Here is a 22,463-nt window from a genome sequence, read left to right on the forward strand (position 1 = left end):
CAGGACAGTTACTGCCTTCGTGAGTGGGCAGAGTGGTGTGATGTGTTACACTGCCCCTTAATGGTGTACAAGCAGGTCAGCAATGCTGAGGGAAGTGCAAGCAGGTGCCGGTAGACCAGGCTACTGTACAAAGTGTAGCAATTATCCAATGTTGCATTCATAGCAGTTTCCATTCAGTTATAGTTATCCAGAATAATAAACATGCACTCTTCTCAAACTCCACTGAGAAAAACACAGTGGGCAGAAAGTCAAGTATCTATTATCTATAGAAATTGATTTTACCTTTGCAGAGGTCCTGTTGTGATTTTGGGGTTTTTTATGTATTGTGTTTATCATGTTGAGAGATGAGACACAGTTATGTAACTATATCATTCTTTTGCTCAAGAAACATTTTACCTATAAAGCCAGTGCACATGCTTATTATTATTATTATTATTATTATTATTATTATTATTATTATTATTATTATTATTATTATTATTATTTATTTATTTATTTATTATTTATTTATTTATTTATTTATAATGAAAGTGTTACATTGCTGGCAATACACAGATGTGGACTAGAAGGCTCTGTCTCTTACTGTTATAAACACACTTCAGCTGATCTACCCTGGGTTACACATGTCTGTACAGCAGTGGACAAGAAAAACAAGAGCAACGCTGAACTTTGATCAAAACTGCTTGACAATATGTGTGAGAAAATACAACAAGAGTGATTGCAAACTGCACTAACGCACAGGGGGACATTAAAAAATACCTGCAGCTACTTTATATTGTAATTATATTCAGTTATATTGTAATCAACTCCTTTAAAAATGTCTACATTCACCTTTGACAGCCAGAATTTAGAAGCTGTATAATACATGCACACGCACATTCGGCTGTATAATACAGCACCGCACACACACGCACACATTCATCTGTATAATACAGCACCGCACACACACGCACACATTCAGCTGTATAATACAGCACCGCACACACACGCACACATTCAGCTGTATAATACAGCACCGCACACACACGCACACATTCATCTGTATAATACAGCACCGCACACACACGCACACATCTGTATAATACAGCACCGCACACACACGCACACATTCATCTGTATAATACAGCACCGCACACACACGCACACATTCATCTGTATAATACAGCACCGCACACACACGCACACATTCACATTCAGCTGTATAATACAGCACCGCACACACACGCACACATTCATCTGTATAATACAGCACCGCACACACACGCACACATTCATCTGTATAATACAGCACCGCACACACACGCACACATTCATCTGTATAATACAGCACCGCACACACACGCACACATTCATCTGTATAATACAGCACCGCACACACACGCACACATTCATCTGTATAATACAGCACCACACACACACGCACACATTCATCTGTATAATACAGCACCGCACACACACGCACACATTCATCTGTATAATACAGCACCACACACACACGCACACATTCATCTGTATAATACAGCACCATTCATCTGTATAATACACACACACACACGCACACATTCATCTGTATAATACAGCACCGCACACACACGCACACATTCATCTGTATAATACAGCACCACACACACACGCACACATTCATCTGTATAATACAGCACCGCACACACACGCACACATTCATCTGTATAATACAGCACCACACACACACGCACACATTCATCTGTATAATACAGCACCACACACACGCACACATTCATCTGTATAATACAGCACCACACACACACGCACACATTCATCTGTATAATACAGCACCGCACACACACGCACACATTCATCTGTATAATACAGCACCACACACACACACACACATTCATCTGTATAATACAGCACCGCACACACACGCACACATTCATCTGTATAATACAGCACCGCACACACACGCACACATTCATCTGTATAATACAGCACCGCACACACACGCACACATTCATCTGTATAATACAGCACCACACACACACACACATTCATCTGTATAATACAGCACCATTCATCTGTATAATACAGCACCACACACACACACACACATTCATCTGTATAATGCAGCACCACACACACACACACACGCATTTAGGTGTATAATACAACACCACACACACATTTAGTCTTTTGCTTTGTGTGTTTCATTACCCGCAAACCAGTCTTTATGCAGGAAATGTTTATTGACTTTAGATATGCCTTGTGAAATGTTTATGAGAGATAACCACTGACAGTTCAAACCCCAATACATTAGTGAGAATGAGAACAGGAAGGCAGGCTGCTGGTAGCCCCAAAGCAGAAGCTGCCATTACCCAACAGAAAATACAAAAAGAATAGTGTGGATTGCATGATACATAAAGAATAGTGTGGATTGCACAAGTAATAAAGAATAGTGTGGATTGCACAAGTAATAAAGAATAGTGTGGATTGCACAAGTAATAAAGAATAGTGTGGATTGCACAAGTAATAAAGAATAGTGTGGATTGCACGATACATTCTGAAATCCTTTCCACTGGAGGTCAGAATGGCCTTAAGAGTCACTATGACCTTGAGTGGGTGAAAATCAGCTTGCACCTACACAGCACCATGTATGTTTTTTTTCTTTTTGTAATATATATAGTTTATTATTATTAATAATAATAATAATAATAATAATAATAATAATAATAATAATAATAATAATAATAATAATAATAAAGATTACTATTAAACTGTATTGTTAATATTGATGTGGTGTCATTTCCATCTGATATGAATTACCAAATACAAGCCATCTGATGCGAAGTATCTCATAAAAAAAGAAAAAACAACAACAGAAGGCAGCAACATCACAGAGGGAAACTGCTCAATCCAGGAGCCACAGCTACAGCCAACAGGAGCCAACCTGATGTGCAGCTGACCCCACCACCACTGAACAGTCATCTTCACCTCTCTTTTTCTGAACAGTCATCTTGATCTCTCTTTTTCTGAATTGCATGCAGGAGTGTAACGATACAACACCGTCACGATATGATACATGTCACAATATGATACATGTCACGATATGCTGTTTGTGGTACAATATTTATCGGGATACATGTGAAGGTCCTGACGGGCTGTTTGTATGGTACATAATAAGTTGAAATGATCAATTAAACGGAGAGTATGTATTCATATCAACTATAAAATTCACTTACTCTACTATGAACCAATGGAAGGACAGACAAGGATTCGTTTACAGTACAAGGGAACGCCTCTGCATCATGTTATTTAAACTCAAAACAAGGATTTTCACTCTCTCTCTCTCTAGATTCTCGCTGGATTCGCTCTTTCTTCAATCTCATTGCTCTCAACTCATCAAACTCTGAAGTTCTTCAACGAAAACCTAATGATGTAATCTTCAAAGCTGTCCCGGAGAAAATAGGCTCCCTCTGGAACAACGAAAGCTTTTACCTACAGCCTTCACAGAGATACTGCACTGCGCTGCTGCAAAACTAACTTCCACAGAGAGGACAACCATGTTAAGAAGAATTTGTTTTAAACATCACACCAACAGAACAAGTATCAAACTTATATGGTGTGTTTACAAGTAACTGAACTGAAGCCATGCTATTGAAATCGTCACAATACGTAATGTGCGTCTATTCAACTAGATGCTGTACATTGTACATGTGTACTTAGCCACTTGGAAGCTGGCGCATGTAATACGTGACTCAACCAAACAATACGTGATGAACTATTAAGACTGCTTCACTAATGCAGAACTCTATGACCAGAGAGCACATCAAAGATTTACTATAAACATTTAACAATGCATTACTTTTCCTTGAATGTTTTAATTTGTTTCTTCTTTATACATATGTTTTTAATTATGAAGCCTAACCTTTATTCTTCTTCCTTTGAAAATATGAATAACTGTAATAATAATTTGGATTGTTAGGTTTCTTTTTGTCCTATAACAAATATACATTTATGATTGATTTGAAATACTTAAACATACATAATATTATTTGTTAATCTCTTTTCATCATGAATCTAAGGATAATTAAGCCAGAATCACTAGTACTTATTGAGGTATTGTGTTTATTATGGTTAATAATTACATTATGAGCTATAGTGGGTATTTTCTTTAATAGTAATTGGTGAGGACACAGTTGTGACATAAACCCTGGATAGTCAATGTAAATATGCACGACAAGATGGTTGCAAATGTTGAAAAATTGTTTAAACATTGCCCAAGCAGAAAACTATGTTTTAAAGACCACCTGACAGAAGCAATCTAACTAGAAGGCTGTACTGTAAACCCATAAAGCTGCCACCTGAGCCATGCATAACACAATGGGGCACTTGGTATTCTGCTGCTGAATATCATTCCAAATGCATCCCTTTTTACGGAGGCTTCGTGGAAAAGCAAATGCACATTTCACCAAACACTGTAGTGTTAAAGGACCTCCAGAAATTGCTTAAAGATGTGTAAAGTTTACAATCTCAACTCTCCCTAATTGCAACGCATGCCAAGGGACTGGTGGATCTGATTCAGTGGTTTGAAAGCCGTGGAGTCCATCAAACATATAATAAAGTTGCTGAATTAATAAATACATACCAAGCAATGGCACAAGAGGTACAGAGTAGCTAAGAGCTGTATAAAAGCAAATACCTGCAGAGACCTGTCACTGGCTTCAGGGTGGCTGCTGTGATACACTTCATGATTTGGCGACAATTGATGATACAGGAACACCTTCAGAGGAGAAGGGTAAGACAATGAAGACCCTGCATATTCAATCCCAGGGTCACTTTGTTTGGGATGCTGGAGGATGTGGTGCTAAAGCATTATCATCTCACTCCGCAGGTCATCCTAGACCTAATAGCTGAATTGAGGGATGAGCTAGACCTCAGTGTCAACCTAGGGACTGCTATCCCTGCACATGTGAAAGTGCTGCAGTTCTCTGCGCTGCTCAGCCTCTGCTTCCTTTCAGACCACATTCTGAATGTCTGTAGGGATAGCCCAATCCACCTCTTCCAGAGTGCTGGGCACACTTCTGGATGTATATTGTATGGCATGAAGGGCAGGCCAATACATATCAGGCCGTAAGGACTCTCAGCTCCTTCTCAGAAAACTTTGCTGCCCTTCGTCCAACATTTTGTTTTGCTTTGTCATACAACGACTACTGCTCTCAGTCCTCCTAACTCTGCAAGTGCGGCCAATAAATAGACTCATTGAGACCCTTGTTATCATATTTGCAGATCGTTATTTGTGTGTGTTGAGTAATTTGCATTGCTCTTAAGCTTATACAGGGTGCAGTACAAAATACTTGGCTGCAATGGAATTAGAATTTTGCATCCACAATTATTTGCACTGTGCCTATACTTACATCTACCCTGATATGTTAACTAATCATGAAAATATTTAACATGTTAGTACACTAGTAGTTAACATATAATAAAGTAAAAGAAAAATCTTAAAATAAGGAATGACCAAAACTATTGATATAAACACTTCAGGTAACTAAATTATGTCTGGTGCCACTGTAAGAATATTGTTACAGAAATATACCGTAAACTTGTGTTGATATGATCTGCTATGTACTGTTGTACTGCAGATCTGACCAACAATAACAAACTGTTGAAGTAGTAATAAACCTTGGAGTGTTTTTTGTTTCAGTTTTGGTGCATTGCTAATAATTTTGCCATTTAGGGGTTACCCCAGAGTGGTTAAACAGCATGTGTATAATTGTGCTGCTCTGGCCCTTGGAGCTTGCGTGTGTTATCAGGTCTCTAAAGTAATAGGATGGAAAGGTAACAGCAAGCTGGTGCTTCCTCTAAGTAAGGTGATCTGGTTGCTGACCTGTCTTTGTAGCCAGAGTCAGATAAAATTGGCTAATATAATACAGACTAGGTAAACGCATAGTAATCTTCAGGAATACTGATTTACAGGGAAGTGGGAATTAGTAATGCTGCATAGGAGTCTTTGTCTTACTGGTCCCAGATTTCTCCCCGAACTACCTATTGTTTAGTGCTCCTATTGTAAATTACAGGGCTGATCATTTTGTGTACTTTCTATACTGAAAATAATTGTATAAAATTGTATCTGACTGGGCTCGGTGTATTTGTAAGCATTGCTAAGGATTGCTGTGCTGCCAATTTAAAAGTACTAGTGTGTGGAAAACTCTAATATTTTCTATTATTTTTCTGGGAATAATTCCTAGTGACATAGTCAATTTAAATAATTTTACAGTTTACTTCCTGTAAGGAAACACAACTGAATTCTATTTCAAGCTGTACCGCTATGCATTGCCTTGTTATAGGATTTCTCTGGTGAATATAAAATCATCCACGCTTACCTTCTGCAAAGTGGTTTACAATCACTCCAGCCATGTTGGAGGAATCAGTGTCCATCTTCATGCCTGACAAACAGCTGCTTCCTTTGTAGAGGGCAAGAATCAATATTGGGACAGAGAGGTGTAAGACACGGACACACACGCACGCACACACACGTACTCACGCATACGCATGCACTCACGCACACGCACACGCACACACACACACTGTAGTCCCAGCTGTGCTCCTGACTGCCCTGGAGATGTAACCAAGATCTCCCACAGGTGTTGGTGACAACAAGGAGGTATAGACATGTCAAAATGAAAGGCACCTCCCTCCCAGCCAATCAGATTTGAGCCATCAAAAAAATGCTTTCTTAGTGATTTTCTGCAGCCTGGAGCAAATGATTAACTGAGCTAGACTGTGGGAGAGCAAGTCTGTGTGTTTGTGTGTGTGGGAGAGGGTGAGAGGATGTGATGGATCTTTACACAAGTAGTAATTTAGAGCATAATCTTCCTTCAAAGAAGGTCAGCAAGGTTTTATAGTAGCAGGTCTTCCAGGCTGTTGTAACAATTTTATTGATATGCTTAACAGCACATTGGTTTGTAAATACTTCATTTATCCACTCACATATAAAACAAAAGGCTACCTGCTATGAAATTAACATTGATTTACAAAACTAATTAATATTAGTCACCATTGGCTCAAATGAATAAGTTCTTATGACCAATAAAATGATTGAATGATCGGCAGAGAACCTTAAATAAACTCATACTAGTATTCAATGGTTTAATATGCATAGATATTTATGTCTAAAATGTATATGGATATGTTCAGTGTAACACAATTATAGACCAGTCTTGAGATAACAATGAGTTTTGAGGATCGGGTCCAGTATAGAAGATTATTGCAGCCTTGTCATATTGTTCTTAAAGTGCATCACAGTTTTGTGGTTCCAGATTGCTTGTAGCAAAGATAAGGTGCACTGAGCAGCATTCAGGAAGGGACTGTAGGGTTAGAAGACAAAGGCTTGTAAAGGCTGGCAGGAGTGTCAAAGAGGAAGACAAGAAAGATCAAGGCTTGAAGGAGAAGATGACGGCCTGAAGAACAAACTTCCATAGGTGGTCAAGACAAAGACAGCCTGGAGGCTTGAAGATAATGATGAAGGAAAGAGACAATGGATAAGATGAAAAGAGATTTGAAACAGCTGTTCTTAAACACCTGTGTAGCGATGTGTCGCTGATGGAATCATCCAGTTAAAGTAACTGTGCATCCGCACAGATGGTGTAGAGAAGTGATCACTCCTCCTTTTCATGTCTCCTCCCTTCCAATAACTGTGATATTGATTATCATAAAGAAATCGTTCAGTTCATTATATGTAAACTTATGGAAACTATAATAAGATCCAAAATGGAAAATTACCTATATGGTAACAGTATCCTAGGAGACAGTCAACGTAGTTTTAGGAAAAGGAGATCATGTCTAACTAACCTGCTTGATTTTTTTGAGGCTGCAACATCGATAATGAATAATTGCAAAGTATACGACATGGTTTATTTCCAGAAAGCTTTTGACAAGGTCCCGCGTAAAAGATGAATTCTCAAACTGAATGCAGTAGGGATTCAAGGAAAGGCATGCATATTGATTAGGGAGTGGTGATGTAACCAACGGATTACCAAAGGGATCAGTATTAGGTCCTCTGCTCTTCCTAATCTACATTAATGACTTTGATTCTGGTATAGTAAACAAACTTCTTAAATTTGCAGATGACATAAAAAACACAAAAAATAGGAGGAGTGGCAAACATTGTTGCAGCAGCAAATGTCATTCAAAATGATCTAGATAAGATTCAGAACTGGGCAGACACATGGCAAATGACATTCAACAGAGAAAAGTGTAAGGTACTGCATGCAGGCAATAACAATGTGCATTATAAATACCATATGGGAGATACTGAAATTGAAGAAATAATCTATGAAAAAGACCTAGGAGTTTAAATTGACTTGAAAATGTTTTCATCTAGACAATAAGAAAGTATTGTATATAAGGGAAGCCATAAAAAAGGCCAACAAGATGCTTGGATATATCGTGAAAAGAGTTGAATTTAAATCAAGGGAAGTAATGTTAAAACTTTACAATGCATTAGTAAGACCTCATCTTGAATATTGTGTTCCGTTCTGGTCACCTCGCTACAAAAAGAACATGGCTGTTCTAGAAGGAGTGCAAAGAAGAGTGACCAGAATTATTCTGGGTTTAAAAGAAATGTCATATGCAAAGAATTGAATCTATTCAGTCTTGAACAAAGAAGACTATGTGGCGACCTGATTCAAGCATTCAAAATTCTAAAAGGTATTGACAATGTCTTTTTCAGCCTGAAAAAAAAGAAACAAGGACCAGGGGTCACAAATGGAGATTAGACAAAGGGGCATTCAGAACAGAAAATAGGAGGCACTTTTTTACACAGAGAATCGTGAGGGTCTGGAATCAACTCCCCAGTAATGTTGTTGCAGCTGACACCCTGGGATCCTTCAAGAAGCTGCTTGATGAGATTCTGGGATCAATAAGCTACTAACAACCAAACGAGTAAGATGGGCTAAATGACCTCCTCTCATCTGTAACTTTTCTTATGTTCTTCTTATGTTCTTATTTCATAAAGGAAACATGCTGTGAGTCTCTGGGTTTGCAGAGTGGCACAAGTGACACCTTTTGGTTTAAATAGCCTCTTGGACTGAGGAAAGCCGTAAAGTTTTCACTATCTTCCTGATAAGAGAAATGTACATCCTGTCCCTAGAAAGAGGCAAATGTCAAACTCAAAGGTAATATCCTAGAGACAGATACTGCTGATGTTATAATACATAATAAACGTAGGTCTTTGCGTTTTTGCTCCACAAGGACAATGGTCCTAGTTAACACAACTCCAAGGGTTAGGGTCATAGCTTCTAGATGACTAATAAACTACTGGACCGCTTCTCTTTTTTTCATGTGGCATATATACCTTGCACAAAAAATATCAGTTATGCATGGATGATATGCATGAAGGGATGGTCAAAAGTTTTGCACCACCCTATAGAAATAATTAATTTGGCTTCATAAAGTCAAATGAAACCTGCTGAATAAAAACATAAGAACATAAGAAATTCAAGAATGAGAAAAGGCCATTCAGCCCACCTGTGCCCACTCACTTTGGTGTCAATGTGGTCCTTTATCACTCAAGAAAAAAAACAGAAAAAAACCCTAACCAAGTTCACTACCCTTTCTGTGAAAAAACTTTTTCTCCCCTCGGTTATGAATATGCCCTTCTTCAGCTTCCACCTGTGGCACCTGGAATAATGATAAGCTAACATATTGAATTACATGCTGCCTTGTAGTTTTCCAAATACTGACAAAAATGGAAAAACTGGACATTTCGAAATCTAACATGAAATACTGCACTACTATTATGGCTCCCGATAGACTTTGATATCACTTTGTAGTTTCTTTGATTACATGACGTTAAATAAAAGATCTAAATGATGTTCATATAGGTTTTTATTATTTTCTCAATCTTAAGATTCTAGGTGATTTAGAATCTAGTTTTACCCTAGTCTTAAGAGCTGGGAATAAGAACACATATTTACTGTGTACACAGCATGTATATCCAATCCCAGACAAGGTTTTACAGTAAAGGAATGTTTACTATATCTGCGTTTTCAGGGGCCAGCTCAACTAGGTACCTTACCACAGCACCAAGACACCTGAACCAGCATGACCAGCAAACCACAAGCTGAAAACCAGCAAACATACACCTGGTCTGGTCATTGCTGGAATTTACATCAGTCTTTTCTTTGTAGTACAATTAGGTGTTTACCATCAGCTTTCTCCTCAATTTGAAATCCCCAGTCTTTCAAAACAACCCTTCTAAGCTTTGCCTTAACCAGTTAGAATGTGTTTCATACTTTGACTTTTGACTCAGATTGACTCATAACCGTATCATTATGAAATGCTCTTTTTTTTCAGTTTATAATGCAATTTTTAATTCTACACAGTGTACATTTGACCTAATCTGTTAAAATCACTATTGAGAATATGCATATTTTTGGGTGTGCAGTGTTGTGTAGTAGCAGTCTATAAACTTTGCCAGTTAGTAAAATGACTTTGTGGAAAATTGCTGGGTTTACACACCTAGGCTGAACCAACAGACCAGCACAGACCCCCATGCTGCTGGCCTCCCTGCAATCTCACACCTTCCTTGCAGTGCACTGACCTTGGCACGACTCCCTCTTCCAGCTCCTCTTCCAAGCATACCCAGCCTCAGGGCTTGGGCCTCAGGGAGGCTTTAGCATGCCGGCCTCACGGAGCACTGGAAAGTTCATCTGAAAGCTCTTATCAGCTGCTTTGTAGTATTTTTAGGCCTGTCATCTCTTCAGTGTGATGGCTGGGTGAATCCCAGGCCACCCGGTGGGCTATAAAACGAGCCTGGGGGTGCAGAGGTTCTCACACTGTCCTGGGATGGAACGAGAACAAGAGACATAGAGATACAGATATACAGGCTGGTTAGACAGGGTAAGCTGTTCTGATACATTACACTTAATGCATTCAACTAAATTGCATTATCTGATCAATCAATTAGGAAATTAAGCACATTTCTTATGATAAGTTAATGCAGATCATATGTTTTTATATATACATATTCCAAATCCTTATGTATAATTTGCAGGTATTTAATATACAGATATGCAAATAATGTACATTATATATATATATTATGTTTATTATATATCATATATATATATATATATATATATATATATATATATATATATATATATATATATATATATATATATATATACATACATATAGAGAGCATACATACAGCTCACACATACAATGAGTATCAGTGTGTATATGTTTTTGCTGAGCATATTGTTCTGTGCTTGCTTGCAGTTTATGTACTTTGATCAGCTCTATGTTTCTGGGAGACAGATGTGCCATGTGCTGAATGTAATCAGCTTTATGTGGTTATTATACTGCTTTAAAGCCACTAAATGAAAATCTGCAAAAATATATTTAACAAAAAAATATGTAACTTACCTATGGTTGTGTAATTGAATAGTTTGTAAAATACTTGCTTTGAGATTTATTTCTGATATGAGACACAGACTACAGAAATGTCAGACTACAAATATCTACAGTTAACTACTGCATTCTGGAAATATTGAAATGAGATACCCTGCTAAACCCAGGGTGAAAAAGGATGTCAGTTGAGGGAAATATAAGCAATCTCTGTATACATTTTTCCCACAAATGCAGTCTCTTGTTCATATTACACTGAGATCTTTTTAAATATTCAGCATGGATGATGTACTGCTCTTCAGAGGGTAGACAGCGCTTAGATATTCAGCATGGATAATGTACTGCTCTTCAGAGTGTAGACAGTGCTTAGATATTCAGCATGGATAATGTACTGCTCTTCAGAGGGCAGACAGCGCTTAGATATTCAGCATGGATAATGTACTGCTCTTCAGAGGGTAGACAGCGCTTAGATATTCAGCATGGATAATGTACTGCTCTTCAGAGTGTAGACAGTGCTTAGATATTCAGCATGGATAATGTACTGCTCTTCAGAGGGTAGACAGCACTTAGATATTCAGCATGGATAATGTACTGCTCTTCAGAGTGTAGACAGCGCTTAGATATTCAGCATGGATAATGTACTGCTCTTCAGAGTGTAGACAGCGCTTAGATATTCAGCATGGATAATGTACTGCTCTTCAGAGTGTAGACAGTGCTTAGATATTCAGCATGGATAATGTACTGCTCTTCAGAGGGTAGACAGCGCTTAGATATTCAGCATGGATAATGTACTGCTCTTCAGAGGGTAGACAGCGCTTAGATATTCAGCATGGATAATGTACTGCTCTTCAGAGTGTAGACAGTGCTTAGATATTCAGCATGGATAATGTACTGCTCTTCAGAGTGTAGACAGTGCTTAGATATTCAGCATGGATAATGTACTGCTCTTCAGAGTGTAGACAGCGCTTAGATATTCAGCATGGATAATGTACTGCTCTTCAGAGGGTAGACAGCGCTTAGATATTCAGCATGGATAATGTACTGCTCTTCAGAGTGTAGACAGCGCTTAGATATTCAGCATGGATAATGTACTGATCTTCAGAGGGCAGACAGTGCTTAGATATTCAGCATGGATAATGTACTGCTCTTCAGAGGGTAGACAGCGCTTAGATATTCAGCATGGATAATGTACTGCTCTTCAGAGTGTAGACAGTGCTTAGATATTCAGCATGGATAATGTACTGCTCTTCAGAGGGTAGACAGCGCTTAGATATTCAGCATGGATGATGTACTGCTCTTCAGAGGGTAGACATTGCTTAGATATTCAGCATGGATAATGTACTGCTCTTCAGAGTGCAGACAGCCATTTACTTGAGTGAATGATTTAACTTTAGATCTAGTCGGTAATATATTGTTATCTTCTGCTGCTTTAAACAGGGGTTAACAACAAGACAAAGGGTCCATGTGTGCTCTTGTTTTAATAAAACGTACATTAGTGAGTGGATAATAGAGATGGAAAATACAGAACTGCCTGTGACTCAGTAATGAACTGCTGGTTTGTGGCGCAAGCCTCCTTCACATAATGTAATAGTGCAGCTCCACATCCTGTATTCACCCAAGCAGATCAACTGTGAGGGAGCAGGCAGCAATCATGAAGCACAATGACTGAGGTACTCCACAGTCTCCCAGTCAATGAACTTAGCTGGAAGTTATAACCCAATGGAGAATTTAAGTGATCTTGTACATCTTGAAGTTTTTTCTGTTTGTATGCAAAATAGAAATAAAGCACACGTGAAAATTTAAGTGTGACATACAGACAGTCTTATTTAGCTTGCTAGTTTATATTTATACAAGCAAAATGACTGACAGAACTTAAATAAATAACTCATTATATTAATTTAAGATATTTTTCATGAATATCTCTTGCTAGTTTTGTAATATTACTAGTTTTGAAAATTACTGTGAAAGAGGACCATTGTTTTCTCAATTTCTATGCCCCAACTCCCACCCCCCTCCCTCCACCCCACCCCAAAAGGCAAAAAAAAGCTGCTGACTTGCTTGATTGGGAACGTAGGGTTAAATCAAAGGTTGGAATTTCCTTTTTTTCTTTACAGTTTGTGACAACCAAAGATGGGCAATAGCAACAGCTTTCAAATGATTTCAAAGATTTCAGATTCAAAGACACCTTTGGAATTGAAAAATGAATGTCCTCTCAATGACAACAACAACAACAACAACAACAAACAACAACAACAACAACAACAACAACAACAACAACACAGAGTTAACAGAAGAGGCCTACACTAGGACTCCACATGACAGAGAGAACCAGAATCCTGAACCACGGTCTAAAACCAGCACCTTGAAAAAGTCAGCTGTCACAAACAGCATCCTTGAGAGTGAACTGCACACCACCACTGTCAGCAAAGATGGAAGAGCAGCTCTCCATCAGGGGACTGTGGTCAAGGTCAAAACCGCCCAGAGTGCCCAAGAGCAGAGAAGCACTGTCCCCCCCGTCACATCCTGCTCTCCAGGAGTCCTCTCCAGGAGAAACTTGTTTGAGTTCTGGGGGGCTGTGGTGCAACAGGAACAAAGCAGCAACAACGGGAGGCCCTCCACCAAGCGGCAGCTGTCCTCTGAGAGTGCACGAACCTTAAGGGTGGTAAAGAAATCAACCGTGAAGAAGGAGGAGTCAGGCTCCGTGGTCCAGAAGGAGGTCTACTCAGAGGTGTCTGGGTTGAAATCTTGGGAGGGAGAGAAAGGAACTGTCTTCACTAGAACCAATCCTGTGAAGAGGAAGCTCCGGAGGGACCTGTTCTCTGATTCCAAGGTCTTTGAGAGAGTGGACAGCCACGTTCTGAGAGTCAGTAAGCAGGTAGGTACAAGGCAGGAAGAAGACAGCCCTGCATGCATGGAACTTGTATGGAAATATTCACTAATGCACAGGAAAAAACAACTGTGAATTTTACAAAACTAGATGTAAGAAACAGCTTAGTACTGTTGATAATATTGAAGAACTTCTGAAGTCCAACTAAGTTTTTTTATGTTAGGAACGAAATATTCTGTTGTTGGTCTCATCAAAAGAAATTGTATGAGTCTGCACACAGTTACTGTATGTTGATGACCAGATATAGAGCACTAGACTGAACAGAATAGTGACAGGAAAAAGACAGGAGATGATAGAGGGAGGAAAGGAATAAATAGACATAGGACAGTGAATCCTATGGGAAGTTCTTTCATCGTGTCTTTATTTATTTATTGTTTGCTTATTTGTTTTCGCAGCTAAAGGCAGACAGGATGTATTCTTTGTCCAGAATTGTCCATTGTGTCACAGAGGAAGCCCAGAGTGAGTTGGAGAGGGTGCGCGCCATATGGATCTGGCTGTGTCATAATATCGGTAAGTCAATATTTACTGAAACGGCAATATTAAAATGGTGCTTGAAGCTCACTACTAGGATTACAGTATATCCTGTGGATGTACCATGTATTTATTATTTTAGGATCTTGTTCTGAGGTCCCCAGTGACTCACCTAGAAAAGCATGGAGTCATGTGAGCATGGTTCGAATCCTGTTCTTACCAAGTTGCCAGTCTTGGCTGGGAACCCCTGGGGGTGCTGCATTGGTCTTTATAATACTGTGTTTTATAGAGCCCACTTTGGTTTGACAGCAGGAAAGCTGGTTTGATCTTTTGCCTTCACTGCAGCAGCATGGTAAGTGGGTTACTGTGATACAGCGACATTTATGGTCTTTCTTATGACTTGCAGAATATGACGTGACTGGCTATCTGGGGCTGTCTGAAAAGATGTGCTCCCCAGAGCAGGTGATCCAGGCAGGGAAAGGCGTGTGCTGTGGGTACTCCAGAATCTGTCTGGAGATGTGCAGGTAAGATATCACAAGTGCATAAGCCAAGGATTATTTGGTATTTGGTATTGCTATCAAGGTGTAAGTTATTGTGATGGACAGAGAAGGGTCCGGGCTGTAATCGACCTCCTAATGCTAGAGGGTGCTGTGCAGCCCACGTGTGACACTATTTGGGATGGCTGAACAGGGATTGATTCAGTATTACTAGAAGTCAACCATCTTAGGTAGGGGCAGACAGTGATTTGTGTATGGAGAAATGTATTCCGTAAAGCGGACATTTTAAACACAAGGCAGTTTGCCATTGGTCTCCAGTGATTACAGCGACAGTGCTCCAAACATAAATAGGGAAGTCTCTGTCTTACAAAGGTTGGGCTGGAGAATGGAAATAGAAGGACGGACCGACGGACGGACGGACGGACGGACAGACAGACAGACAGACTGTTTGTTTGTTTGTTTGTTTGTTTGTTTGTTTGTTTGTTTGTCTGTCTGTCTGTCTGTCTGTCGTTCTGCATTAATATTGTGTTTTGTTTTATCGTTTCATAACCTTGCCGAGGGGAGATACGAGGTCGGTGCCGGAAAAGATTCTGGACTATTAGAATACTTTTATCAGCGCAGTAAAGCACGACCAGCACATCTGCACAGAACCAGCCATTTACACCGCTGATTTCACAAAAAACATAACTGTAAATATTAAATACACTCTCACCCTCACTGCCACCGAGGGATTGAGAGTTTAAACTCTAAATCTGTGTGTCAAGAGTGTTTCTGGCCCATCACAGTTATGCATGTGTTTATTTCTAAAGGGAGGTGGGAATCAAGTGCATGGAGGTCTCCGGCTATGGGAAAGGCATTGGATATCGGCTTGGGCAAAGCTTCCAGAACAAGAAGTCCAACCACATGTGGAACGTGGTGCAGCTGGGGGGCCAGTGGTGCCTATTGGACTCCTGCTGGGGCGCCGGTACTGTGGACATCGAGAGCAAGACCTTCACACAGAGGTGAGCAGCGGCTTGGAGAGGGGGAAGACACAGATCTGCAGATCACTTTGACATGTTCTCTAAGTACAAAGAAATGGGCAACCTCCTTACGATTATCACATGTTGCATACCCAAAAGAACCTTTCAGCAGCAACTCACACTCTTAATTCTGAAAGTTTAAGATGTTGCAGTCTGTGTTATGCATAAGGAAGAATGCAAGTATATATCAGTCCCAATGGACAAGACTGCCAAGCTACTAATATGCAGTCAGTTGGCATGGGCTTCTGTGTTCTACAGTATACAAATTACTGATCAGATTGCCTCCTTGAGCTACCCTTAAGGAAATAGAGGTGGTAATCATTGAGGAATGGTCGTGTATCTGTATCCCTATTTAAACAACTTGCAGACTTGTGTCCCAGGTGTTTTATTGAAGAAGGGTTTCCCTTATTTTCAATCAAAGTTTTATCATAGACTTATAGTTTCTATAGACCTTTCTGATTACATTTGATACTTTAAATGCAAAATTAGAGCAATCAGTAATGAAACAAAATAGAAATAGAGCACATGTAAAAATGTAAGTGTGACAGACAGACAGCCTTAGTTAGCTTGCTAGTTAATATTTACACAAGCAAACCCACTGTGACAGAACTTAAATCTCTTGCATGAATATTCTTGCTAGTTCTGTGTCACCAAATCTGTTGCACTTTTCTGAAAAATAGTTGTAAAGTTCTGTGGAAAAGGTCCATTCTTTTGTTATTTGGTGTGCTGGTTTGGTTTATGTCAACTGTACTATTCCTTAAAGTAGTTCTACTGTGACATTGCCAGCTCTTATTCTGGTCACTCATTAGCTACCTGTTTGCATTAAGCTGTTAACCAGTGGAGATATTTGTCTTCTTTTGTTCTATCTGTGAGGAATAGTTGAAGCTTTCAGAATACAGTCCCACCATGGTGTTATCCGAGTTGAGGGTGTGAAAATGCAGTATAAACGTTTTTTATTAACAGAATGGAATCGAAAAGAATTGCAGTGCAGTTCAGTCCTCCCTCTCCCTAGTTACAGATTTAGGGAATCATTTCCTAACCCTAATAGGTATTTTCTGACACGAGAGAGCTAATACAGTACTAGTGCATCTTCTCTTCCAAGATTCCACGGAGTGGACTTTCCATACTCTGTATAACCCTTTCCAAGATAAGCTATATTTATATTGTGATTCTGTAATGTCACCGACAGTGATGAATCTGTTTTAATGTGCTATTCAATTAAATATCCAGGCTTAGGAAGACACATCACTGCATAAACAAAAGATTAACAATTGTTTAATTGAATATCACTATATGGCAATGCAGTTGTTCATGAATCTCCCTTTACAAGTTTATCTTGTAATAAATATACAATGTCTGACTGGAGCTGTCCGATAGCTCAGTGCTGAAGCTGATCGAGGTGCACTCATAAGGAGTAACATACAGTACTTGGAGTAAAATATAACAAAGTGTATCAAGGCAGTAAAGCTCCAGTCCCCTCTGTCCTGCAGGTATGATGACTTTTACTTCCTGGCAGACCCCGAGGACTTCATCGACTCGCACTGCCCTGACGATCCTCAATGGCAGCTGATGGACTCCACAGTCTCATTGAAGCAGTTCGAGCAGAGGCCGTTTAAGACCTCGGAGTTCTATAGGCTGGGTCTCTCCATCATATCACCAAAAGAGTATCCTCTGCACACAGGTACCATTCCTTGTAGAAACACCCATATGAACTTTATACAAGTTTTATTGTCACTTACAGATTAGCCAGCGCTGGTGTTTACAATGGTTGCCAATAATAATAATAATTTTTAACAAAACTGCCAAAACGCTAGTGACAGGGTGTAGTCTCACTAGGGACAGGGTGTAGTTTCACCAGGGACAGGGTGTAGTTTCACCAGGGGCAGGGTGTAATTTCACTGGGGACAGGGTGTAGTCTCACCAGGGGCAGGGTATAGTCTCACCAGGGACAGACAGGATGACACAGACTGGACTGAAGTCAGACAGTTTGTTTACTTTAATCAGAAAAGTATAAGACAATTGGCAGTGTCTCTGATTCCTTTATTGAAGGCTCATAAAGTCTGGGACTGTTCTTTGAGCAGTGTTGAATACATGAACACCTTTCAGCAGAGATATTATCAGATGCATCATTTACTCTATAGGTTTCAGATCATCCCATGGATGTCACTTGCATAATAAACTGATGTGAGGGACAGCCCATTTAAACTGTGTGGACCAGACCTTGGCTACAGGATTGCAGGTTAAATTCACTGATGTGTTTCTTATCCCTTCCAGTAAACGGAGAGGCCATGGTGTCCATTGGATGTACAAAGCCTGTGGACTTCACCTACCAGATCTCCCAGCTGAGCGAGGGTGCCATGAAGGTCTTGAGCAGCTCATTCGGGCTCCTGACCGTGTCCCGTCAAAGCATGAAGCTGAAGCTGCTCCCGCCAGCCAGTGGTGCATATGATGTCATGATATTTGCTCGCTCTGCGCACTCTGAAGGCAGTTTGAGCTGGGTCTGCTCCTTCCAGATGGAATGTTCTGAACCCAAGCCTTCGGAGGAACTCCCCGACAACCCCTTCCTCTCCTGGGGTCTTCATCAAACAGCCAAAGACCTGGGCCTCAGAGAGTGCAGCCATGGGGCAGAGCCCATTGTGGTTGACACCGGATCCTTTGAGCTGACCCTGCGGACCACGAGACCGCTGATGATCCTGTGTGAGCTGGTCCACAAAGATCTGGACCCGACCCTCTCCAAGAGATGCATTGCCTCCCAGATGGAGCAGGACAAGCTGACCTGTTACATCCTCTGCCCATTCCGTGGCTACTATCGTCTTTCTGTCTTCGTGAGGGACTTTGAGGGTGAAGGCAGTTTACAAAACTCAGGAAACTTTCTCTTGAAGTGCACTGGCCCCACCATAAACCTCAATGAGCTCTTTCCACCTGCACTCAGCGCATCCTGCGGACCTGGTATCAAGACACAGAAGCTTGGGATCTCCAAGCCTAGCCATGCAGCACCCATCATCACCACCCAACAGGGCAAATGCAACATCACTTTCCACAACTCCCAAGACCTGGAGTTCACCGCGGTTCTGACCAAGGAACATATGAAAGACACAACGCATCCGCTGGACAGGCATGTCCTTTTCACCTACACGGACAGTAAGGTGACAGTCAGTGTTTGTTTGCCAGAAGCCGGAATCTACAAACTGGGTCTCCACGCGAAGGCAGCTTCCAGCGAGGATTTCACCCATGTTTGCGACTACATCCTTAAATGCACCTCTGAGGAAGGGTGGCAGCCTTTCCCCACCACGTACAGGGCCTGGAAGAAGGGCTGCGTCCTCTTTGAGCCCAGATCTGGCCTGCTGGAGCCCCTAGGCAGGGTCCGGTTCCGGGTTCGAGTTCCTGGAGCTCAGAAGGTCTGTGTGGTCGGGGAGTCACGGACTGAGCTGCATCTCAATAAAAGCAGGGTGTGGGAAGGAGAAGTCTCCACTGGGGGAGCAGTTCTTGAACTGAAAGTGGCAGCAAGGTTTGACACAAAATCGACAGGCATGGATGTGATTTTGTCTTTTGGCATTCTAGGCCACCAAAATGAATTCTGAACTTACTCATTGTGAGCCTACTATCTTAGAAAATAAGTTAAATAGGTTTGTTTATTTAGATACATAGCACAAGTATCAGCCTGAATTCTGCAGCCTTAGCAGATATACGAAACAATCCAAATCTGATTTGTTATTGAATGGTAATCAACAGCAGAAAGAATCTGAAAAGCTGGTGGAATTCTGATATTGTACAGCATTGATTTTGGAAGGAAGGAATCATGGGGTCAATTTAACTGATCTATATTGTAGTGGATCTAAGTAGTGGCACTGTTTGTATTATTAAGACAGGGCCCTGGTAATGCATGGAACTCTATTTAATATACTTTTATTTTAAAGCTCTGATGTCTTTAAGATCAATTCAATAGACAACCATGTGTTTTAGTGGGCTGCTGTGTTTTTTCACTCCAAATTATGAACTTGAAATTACAAAACCAGGACTGTGTTTAGATGAGCAGTAATATAATATACTTTGACAATGTACTTTTAAAATGAAACCTACTGTATTAAGTTGCTGGGATGAGGTGAACTGGTTGGTACATATTGTAATATGGGATGTGCATTTATAACATTGTACTGTATCATGTACAATGAGAATACTGTATGTATTCTCCGAATATATGTAAAACTGTCACACAAAATAAAATGTAAAACAAAAACATTGTCACTAATAAAGATTTATTAGAAATAACTTTTTTTTTTTTACATGTTCATAGTGTCTTTTCTCTAAAGCTTGCCTGCAAAAGCTTAGCAGGCCAGTGATTTGCATATACATATAGAACAATAGATGGGCTTCAGTGAGTTACAGGAATTCCATCAGGGGTTCCTCTGATGTCATACCTAGGAGACCGCTGGGTCGAGTAGTTTATAAACTGTCACAGACCCCTGAGATTAGCTGCTCTGCTGAATAGATCTCTGTGGCAGGGCATAAATCCTGCTGCTGTAAATAGTGTATGGGGGGGAATGTTAGGATTGGCAGGGATTGGATTTACTCTGTCTCTGCCAGCTATCACTGGTGTGGCCGTTTCCCAATTAGGTACTAGATGCTAACTGGGGAGAGACCACATGTATGAAAGGAAGCAAAATCCGTTGTTTGCTGGAGGAGTTTGGGTGTTTGTTAATGTGGTATTGAAGGCGAATGCCCAACCTACCCATAGTTATTCATTTGTTTCAACCTTTTATTTTGGCCCTCGTGCCAGTTTATTTTGTTCCTGTTTTTGTTTTGTTAATAAACGTGTGCACCAGCACTTAAACTGCAGCTTTCTGTCTCTGGGTCTAATTCCTACTGGCAGCCAACCTGGGCCGTGACACTACCCCTGTGGTGTCAGTGGAATAGTACCCCTTGTGACCTAGAGCAGGACTGCAGTTTAAAACATTATTATATTAGGGCTGTAACTGGATTCAAATTTTGGATCTGTTAATTTAAGGGCATGAGTTGCCTTCATTGTGGCCTCTGAAAGCCAGTTCTTGCTTGCCAAATGCCAAGGTAAATCAAGCGTTTAAGAACCTCACAGGTTTTTCTTACTTGCTCATTTTGATGTATTGTATCCCAACGCTTCTGCTCATCCAGTTAAACATCAATCCGGGTTTGTCCAAAAGTCTTGAGTGTAACAATTGCTCGCAGGTGACTTTGGGAATGCTCATGTTTTTGTGCTGACTTTCTTAGATATCCTAGATTGCTCTAGCTAGTGGTGGAATGGCCTAGCCAAAGTTCCGATCTAAATCACATTGAGAATCTTTGGTATGAGTTGAAGAAAGGTATGCGTGGAATTTGAATGAACTGGAACAATTTGGCATTGAAGAATGGTCAAAAATCATTAAAGAATCATGCCAAAAGCTCTTTGAAAAATTTCCTATTAATTAATTATTCCTTGTCAGTGAATGAATGAATACTTTTAATTAGCTTTTTTGGAGTTTTGCAAAAAAAAAAAAAAATGTTGAAATAAATAATTGCAGACATCTATTTCTTGTGTCTTTTTTTCCTCATCCACAAAAGCAAAACTTTTGCTACAAAAAACTTGTCCCTATAATTATTTGTTTTCGAGAAATTTCTAGAAATTATACATTTTCTATTGGGGTATGTAAACTTTTGTCTACAACTGTGTATATATATATATATATATATAGATAGATAGATAGATAGATAGATAGATAGATAGATAGATAGATAGATAGATAGATAGATAGATAGATAGATAGATAGATAGATAGATAGATAGATAGATAGATAGATGGATAATTTTGTCTGCTGGAACCCTGACTCATCCCAAACCCAATGGGTGGCGGACTTAAGGATCTCCTCGGTGGCCTCGAGGACCAAGGTTGGTGCCTTGAGTGCGGGGAGTTCGGGCACAAGGTGGTATGCTGCCCCCTCCACAAGGAGGAGGAGCTGCCTCTCCAAAGGCTGGCGAAGACCAAACTGCCTGCCCCAAAACGAAAGGAGGAGCTGGTGCCATCTCCAGTGCAAAAGGGGGAGGAGACGCTGTTGTCTTCAGAGTCAAGGGGGGGTGTGTGTGTGTGCATTCCCCTGCTCCAGTCAGCAGAGCAACCGTCAGGCGAACCTCAGCAGCCGCTACACCTGCTGCTGAGGGGAGCGAAAGCCAGCTGCACATCCATATCC

General features: G+C 40.4%; 1 protein-coding gene across 1 annotated transcript; it reads left to right on the forward strand.

Moving 5' to 3' along the window:
- Positions 1-10,819: 10,819 nt before the first annotated feature.
- ky (kyphoscoliosis peptidase) lies at positions 10,820-21,366 on the forward strand. The gene is made up of 7 exons (XM_041244403.1): positions 10,820-10,878; positions 13,506-14,266; positions 14,674-14,788; positions 15,156-15,273; positions 16,056-16,247; positions 17,756-17,946; positions 18,540-21,366. Exons 2-7 carry the CDS (start codon positions 13,592-13,594, stop codon positions 19,844-19,846), a joined length of 2,598 nt encoding a protein of 865 aa, XP_041100337.1. The 5' UTR covers positions 10,820-10,878; positions 13,506-13,591; the 3' UTR covers positions 19,847-21,366.
- The last annotated feature ends 1,097 nt before the right edge of the window (positions 21,367-22,463 follow it).

Source organism: Polyodon spathula, chromosome 1 (assembly GCF_017654505.1).
Source record: "Polyodon spathula isolate WHYD16114869_AA chromosome 1, ASM1765450v1, whole genome shotgun sequence".
In the NCBI taxonomy this organism is placed as follows: Eukaryota; Metazoa; Chordata; class Actinopteri; order Acipenseriformes; family Polyodontidae; genus Polyodon; species Polyodon spathula.

What these genes read in the sequence shown, in the direction of transcription:
- ky (XM_041244403.1), top strand. Translation starts at nt 13,592, where the DNA reads ATGAATGTCCTCTCAATGACAACAACAACAACAACAACAACAAACAAC. An exon ending in ATCTGTCTGGAGATGTGCAG is followed by an intron (nt 15,274 to 16,055) that starts GTAAGATATCAC and finishes TTATTTCTAAAG; the next exon opens with GGAGGTGGGAATCAAGTGCA. An exon ending in AGCAAGACCTTCACACAGAG is followed by an intron (nt 16,248 to 17,755) that starts GTGAGCAGCGGC and finishes TCTGTCCTGCAG; the next exon opens with GTATGATGACTTTTACTTCC.